Source organism: Sinocyclocheilus anshuiensis, unplaced genomic scaffold, assembly GCF_001515605.1.
Source record: "Sinocyclocheilus anshuiensis isolate Anshui unplaced genomic scaffold, SAMN03320099.WGS_v1.1 scaffold227, whole genome shotgun sequence".
In the NCBI taxonomy this organism is placed as follows: Eukaryota; Metazoa; Chordata; class Actinopteri; order Cypriniformes; family Cyprinidae; genus Sinocyclocheilus; species Sinocyclocheilus anshuiensis.
The window spans coordinates 1,768,413-1,775,303 of record NW_015549590.1 but is presented as its reverse complement, the minus strand read 5'-3'; the positions used below and the strand labels follow the sequence as shown (position 1 = coordinate 1,775,303).

General features: G+C 36.9%; 1 protein-coding gene across 1 annotated transcript in view; it reads right to left on the bottom strand.

Moving 5' to 3' along the window:
• The window catches only part of LOC107658010 (adhesion G-protein coupled receptor G2-like), a 15,512-nt gene that overhangs the window by 1,650 nt on the left and 6,971 nt on the right, over positions 1-6,891 (bottom strand). Inside the window, exons 13-22 of the mRNA XM_016446386.1 lie at positions 5,474-5,583; positions 5,169-5,370; positions 4,277-4,442; positions 3,244-3,393; positions 2,756-2,875; positions 2,433-2,478; positions 2,217-2,320; positions 1,773-1,894; positions 1,344-1,612; positions 1,096-1,192 (exon numbers count right to left, since the gene is read on the bottom strand). Coding sequence (XP_016301872.1) covers positions 1,096-1,192; positions 1,344-1,612; positions 1,773-1,894; positions 2,217-2,320; positions 2,433-2,478; positions 2,756-2,875; positions 3,244-3,393; positions 4,277-4,442; positions 5,169-5,370; positions 5,474-5,583 — 1,386 coding nt within the window. The remainder of the gene's footprint in view (positions 1-1,095; positions 1,193-1,343; positions 1,613-1,772; positions 1,895-2,216; positions 2,321-2,432; positions 2,479-2,755; positions 2,876-3,243; positions 3,394-4,276; positions 4,443-5,168; positions 5,371-5,473; positions 5,584-6,891) is intronic.

Genomic DNA, 6,891 nt, shown 5'->3' with positions numbered 1-6,891 from the left:
GTAGATATGTGGGGGCGTGTTAGAACGAGCCGTTTTAGGGGGGTGTGGCAGAGTCCTAACTTTGATAAAGAATATCTCTTTGGTTTTGAGACTTTAGTCTTTGCAACTTCAGGGATCTTATCTATGCACAATCAGCTTGTAACACTCCAAAGAGAAAGGAAAACTTGAAATCGCATCATATGACCCCTTTAAGAAAACACCTTCATCAGTTTGACAGCACATGTGCTGCAAATGCTCACAACACAAAAAAATAATCTATAAAAAAAATAAAGAAACACGTTGCAAATACTTGCAACACAACCAAACAGACAAATGCGCAAGTAGCACAGACCACAACAAAATTACTCCAACAAAACAAAAATGAACCTTTTTTTTTTGTACAAATTCCAAATCTATAGTTAGTGTAGTAAATCCATGGTAAATTTGTGCATGGTTTAACTATAGTAACCAGCTTTTGTTTTTATTTATTTTTTACATATTAAATGAGACCTTGAACCTTTGACTGAATGGTTATTTGTGGAACCAAAAATGGTTCTTCTATGGCATCGCTGTGAAGAACCTTTTAAAGCACCTTTATTTTTAAAAGTGTAATTGTGTATTTCATCAGCTTATTTAGGCTAATAATATCCCCCCCAAAAACGAAGGAATCATATGATCAGGACGTTAAAATAAACAAAAATCTTATCTTTCAGAGCAAACATTGATAAATATGTCCCTTGTTCATCATTTTGCGGTTCCCAAACTTTTCCAATGTGGTCTGTGCCTATTTGCAGCGCGGTACTTTATTTGGTTGTGTTGTGAGCATTTGCAGTGCATGTGTTGTCAAATTGATGAAGATGTTTTCTTTAATTTGCAGTTTTTTTGTTTGTTTTTTTTTTGCAGGGCTTTGAGCTCTCTCGGCCACCGTAAATCGTAAATTTTTTATCACATGAATGTGTAAGCAACTTCATGAAATACAGAATCGCAACTAAGTAAAAATAAGTTTTCTTATGAGATTGGGTTGCTTGCTCTATGGTTATAGTTATATTTGTTGGTGTGCACCAACATATGCATTTACAAATGTGTATTTTAAATTCTTTTGCTTATGGCACCTACAATGCAGTGGATTCTTGGAGAAGTTCTCTGGAGAGGCCGGTGCCATATGAATTGATATCAATGGCAAGCACTAAACTTACAACCAGCAGAGGTAAACCTGCAAACAACAGTTCAAGAATTAACAAACACAAAACGTTTCCTTGATTTTCTTAGTTGTTATGCACAAATATTCTAGACACATTTAATTCAACTGAAACTACTCAGTATAACATTTGAAGAGAAAAAAAACATAAAACTGCTCGTCTCACCCCATCCAAATGCACAGAATTTGAGGATGTAAGATGGCACATATGAATTAAAGACCTTGACCAAGGCCAGGTACATGTTGATTGCACCCAGTCCCATCCAAGTAAAGGTAGCCAGGAAAAAGTAATGTTGAAAGGCTGCTACAGTAATACAGATGGCATTGCTGTTAAAAGAGGCAAGCCAGGAGTTCACAAGGAAGAGCATGTTCAACCCTAGCAAGGCTACGGAGAGGTTAATAAGGATCTTTGAAGGGTAGTCTCGCCTCAGTTTCCTGTGGTAAGAAAACACATGTAAAAAAGACAACATTTATTGACACTTCTGAAGATGCATCCTTTTGAGTTGCTCAAGGATGTCAACAAACCAAATGAGTCTCTAAGTCTGCATTGTAATTCTGGTTTAAGCGGTAGCATGCAAAGTGTCTATGAACTCACTCAAAGGCCAAATAGGTCAACAGTGTGACTCCAAGAAAGATGGAGGATATGCCACTGCCCAGGTATGAGATGATAGTAAGAATCCTTTCGTCTTTCGCACTTATTGGGGTTTTAGAGATATCCTGGAAGACAGATGGGTTCAGGGAAACATGCATAGTGGTTACAATAATCAAAATCGAGCATATTTTATGCAAATGCTGTGCACATTGACATCATTTGTTATCCATAAATTAACAACCTATGACCTTTAGTTTCCAAATGTTTTCATAAAAGCTTTACTGTTAATTAATATTTCCTTTGGTAAATATAAAGTTAGTTATAATTCATTGACCTTGCACTATTGCAAAGGCAAATTTAGTGAAATGAAAATGAGGTAAAACTTTATGTACATTATACATTTTTTTAATTGGCTGTCTACATTTTGGGCAGACAACCCAAACTCACCAGAAGAGCTCCAAAATGTGTGAGGTGATCACAGGAACAGGATGTATAAGTGGCATTAGACATCACTGTCTCACATCCTGTATCATTCCATCCACCTTTATCATCTATAAGACATTCAGTCAACAACTATCATGGGGATATTAACCAAAATGAAGTGCACTTTTACTGTAGACAGGCCTAAATTTTGAATTTGAAAGTATGTATCAAAAAGCTTACTGTTTTTGTTGAAGTCCCAGTAGACACACTTGACAGTGTCCCAATCCTATAGAGAAAAAAAAAGAATTTGGTGAAATATTATTTTATTGATCAGACTGTAAATCTGTGATAATGTCAGGGGTTATCATAGTCGATGAATTACAGCTGCCTCGTTTTCATGAGAAGCTATTCTTAGGAAGATATTTGTTGACAAAAGATAGCATACATTTGGTAGCTTACATTATTATGGTAACTGTTTACTATAGATTGTTTCAACAGGACAATAATGATGCTGAAATGATTTGTGGTTTGTTTTGGTGTTGGCTGATTGTATCCATACAGACCTCTTTGTTTTGGAGATGGCGGAGAGTGACCATCACTGGGATCTCAAGGTTGCTTACTGTGGCATTGGTGACACTGGCAGATACTACATAAGAGTTCAGCTTCATGTTGGCTGTGGGGTCCTAGGTGTTAAAAGTCTGCCATCAGAAGCAGGTACTGGAAATGCTGCATATAAATAGTTAAAAACTGCTAATTCTATAGTTCTATGGTTCAGGGATCCTCAAATCTGGCCCACGAGATCCACTTTCCTGCAGAGTTTAGCTGTAACCCTAATCAAACACACCTGAGCAAGCTAATCAATTTCTTCAGGATCATTAGAAAATCAGAGGTAGGTGAGTTTGATCAGGGCTGGAGCTAAACTCTGCAGGGCATTGGCCCTCCAGGGCAAGATTTGAGGAACACTGACGTAAACTGATTTGAGGTTGTTTATTCTTCAGAAAGTGAGAAAAATACACAAGGAAAATGTGATCACCAATTCAATGTATGTTACCTCAAATAAATTTTCTGTGCCATAAAAATGAAACTGTACACGAGGTCTGGCTCCATTGTTCGGGAAAAAGCTCTCAATTGCATGAGGTAAAGAAATGAATGCTATAGTTCCTGTGTCTGGATGCACTGTAAAGTTCTTGTCATAAAGTATCTACAAAAAAGGGGAGAAAACATTACAGCATACTTTAAAAATCATTTACCATACATGTTCTCATTTTTCTCTGTATTGATTGTTCCAGGCTGTTATGCCGATATGCACTATGACTATATGTGACTATGAATGAGTCACTGAATCATTCACTTAACCAATTTGTTCAAAATACTGTTTCATTCAGTAGCACTGCTACAGTTGCAACAGTTGAATCTGCTTTGGCTTCATATTTTCTTTATTTGAACAAAAATGAACATGAGTAAACAAACTAAGCAGAAACTTTCCTTCAGTGTGGTAAAAATACATCTGCTTGATCTTCATATGTATTATGAGCATATGTGATATAAATATAAATGGAACTTTCTGCACCAAAACCACCACTGACCAAAACAAACAAACATCCTCATCTGCCGATGATCTAAAAAACAGACAGTCCTGTCCCCAATTCACACCACTGAGATGCACTGTTTACACAGTGTTAATTAACACAGTGAAAATTAACCTATGAATGGCTTATGTCTTTAAAATGGAATAGAAAGATATTTTAACACACTGAAGAAAATTACATACTCCAGCTTTAATTCATACAAAAATGCTGGCTCAACACGTTCACATCTTTCTTAATTCAAAGTCATTTGGTGGTCAGGGGAGTATCACACCTGACATGTAAATGGTGCTAAAATAACCACTTGTGTCCCGTGATCCACTAACACAACACACACAAGGACACAGAAACCTTGTGGTCACAATGGTGTGAAAACACATTCTCAAAGGTACTGTGATAATTTAATATCACACTTCTATTTTCGCTAAGAGTCTAAAGTTTCCATAATGATCTTGGTCTCATGCAGTGTTATATATACAGTCTCTCTTTGTCTCTCACCTCAGGGGTGCTATCATTCAGTAAGGAGGACACCTCGAATGTGAGGCCATGGAACTGAGAGGTGTCAGGGTTGATCAGCTGAAGTGCTAATGAAGGTGCTGTCATGTTATGAGCATCTCCCTCGAACACCGTCCTGTCTCCCATAAGGTCTGTAATAGAAAGAATTCTACCACACACAAAGACAGAAAGCCACAATGGAGTGAATACAGCAGGAAAATTAGATATTCAGACATATTTCAGAGATAAATTTATAGACATTTTCTGATGTACTGAATATGCTTTTTTTTAGGCTCAACCTGCAAATGAAAAAACTTTGGGTTTCAAGAAATAGTTGACCCTAAAAAATGAAAATTAGCTGAAAATTGACTCCTCCTCAGGCCATCCAAGATGTAGATAAGTTTGTTCATTCATCAGAACAGATTTGATTAAATTTAGCAATGCATCACTTGCTCACCACTGGATTCTCAGCAGTGAATGGGTGCCGTCAGAATGAGAATCCAAACAGTTGATAAAAACATCACAATAATCCTCATGTAATCCACTCGACTCAAGTCCATCACTTAACGTCTTGTGAAGTGTAAAGCTGAGTGTTTGTAATAAATCCATCAAGATGCTTTAACTTTACGTTGATGTTTTTATCAGCTTTTTTTTTGCTCCATGAAAAAAGCATTATCCATTTAAAATAGTGTGGGATCTTCTGACACCATATTACAGCAACTTGGGCATTATATTTTAATTTTCTCTTTTTGTGTCCAGAGATGAAAGAAATGTGTTTGAAACAACATGAGAGTGAGTAAATAATGATAGAATATCCATTTTTGGTTCAGCTATCTCTTATACTATTTGTATCACAATATAATCCTGCACAAAATGCTCTGATCTGCTTACTTACTTGTTGATTTGGTTGGTACTAGTTTTTATATAACAGATATCTGAAACAATTTTAGTAATGTCGCTGGAGAGGTCTGTGGTCAAGGTTCCAACCTCAGTGACCTCAGACAGTTTTTCAAGCACAATGTCCAGCTGAGCATCATTCAGATCGGTTTGTTCCTTTAAAAGATCCTCAATCATGTCGACAATGTCTGCTGAGTTGTCTGGAGACAGATGCAACATGGAGAATTTTAAAGTGGGCCGAATTAATTGTTTCTGTCTTCTCTGACAAATAAAGACAAATAAAAACCCTTATTGGTAACTTACCAGCTGTAACTGTGATATTTTCCAAATCATCAAAATCTGAAACTGTCCGAATACACTTGCTCATGTCTGGATGATCCCACACTGCTTTGTCAGTTGCCCCGTTTAACTTACTAAATGGAATGAGAAAATATGTGAGTCTCATTTAGCCATTTATTAAAGGGTTTGTTCACCAATTTTCAAACAGCTTTGAATTGTTACAATGTTGGTAGTGTTAACAATGTTAACAATGTATATTTTTACCGGAACCAATACTCCATTTATTTGTCAGCTAGAGTGTAGGGTGTAGGTAGCATATTCATCAGACAATAATTACACCATTTTGATTATGTAAAACCAACAATACTAATAAAAGATGTTTTCTTTGGATTGTTTGATTACTCAACAGAGAATATAGCTAAATATATTACACATACATAAAAAAAAATCTGGCTAAACCTCTCTTTTCTTTATTCATAGTTTATCTAGACAAGTAGCCTATATAAAACTAGCCAAAATTCTGTTAATCCTAAAGCAGTGAAAACTGCATTTCTATATTCATCCTCTTCATCATGTGTCCTCTTAAGGTATATTTTTTTTTTCTTTTTTCCTTGTTTTGTTTTTAGAACTGTACTGTCTTAATGGTTGGTTGGTTGTATGTTTGTACTGTTTAATAAAAAAGAAAAATAGTGTCACGATACGTGCCCTGAAGTCCCAATCTGAATCAAATAATTCGCGAGCCCACTCCAAAGTCCCGTTCTCAATCAAATGATTTGCGATATGTGCTCTGAAGTCCCGATCTAAATCAAATGATTCGCGATCCACGCTCCGAAGTTCCGATCTGAATCATAAGTGCCCCGAAGTCCCGATCTAACTCAAATGATTTGTTCACCCAAAAATGAAAATTAGACTGTGTTTTACTCACCCTCGAGGCATCCTAGGTGTATATGACTTTCTTCTTTCAGACGAATCGGAGTTATATAAAAAATTGTCCTGGCTATTCCAAGCTCTATCATTGCAGTCAGTGGGTGTTGCAGTTGAACAGTTCACAAGTCGTCAAATAAAGCGCGCACATTCATAATAAACGTGCCTCACACCGCTCTGGGGGGGGGAGGGGGTGAATAAAGGCCTCCTGTAGTGAATTTCAATGCGTTTTTGTAAGAGAAATATCCATATTTCAAACGTAATAAACACTTTTCTCTCACTTCCGTTATCTGTCATACACGGAAGCCGTTCCGTCGGATGACGCAGCACGTATGGGCAGCACGCGCACCTCTGAGATATGCTAGTCTCCCGAGTTTGTTTACAGGAGCAAAGGAAGCAAAGTTTCCTTACTTTAGCAAAGGAAAACCAGTCTCCCCTTGGTTTATATCGAAATCCTCCGACAATTTTCTTTGCAAATCCTCAGTTTGTACTTCTAATGCGTGACCGGCGTTTTGTTA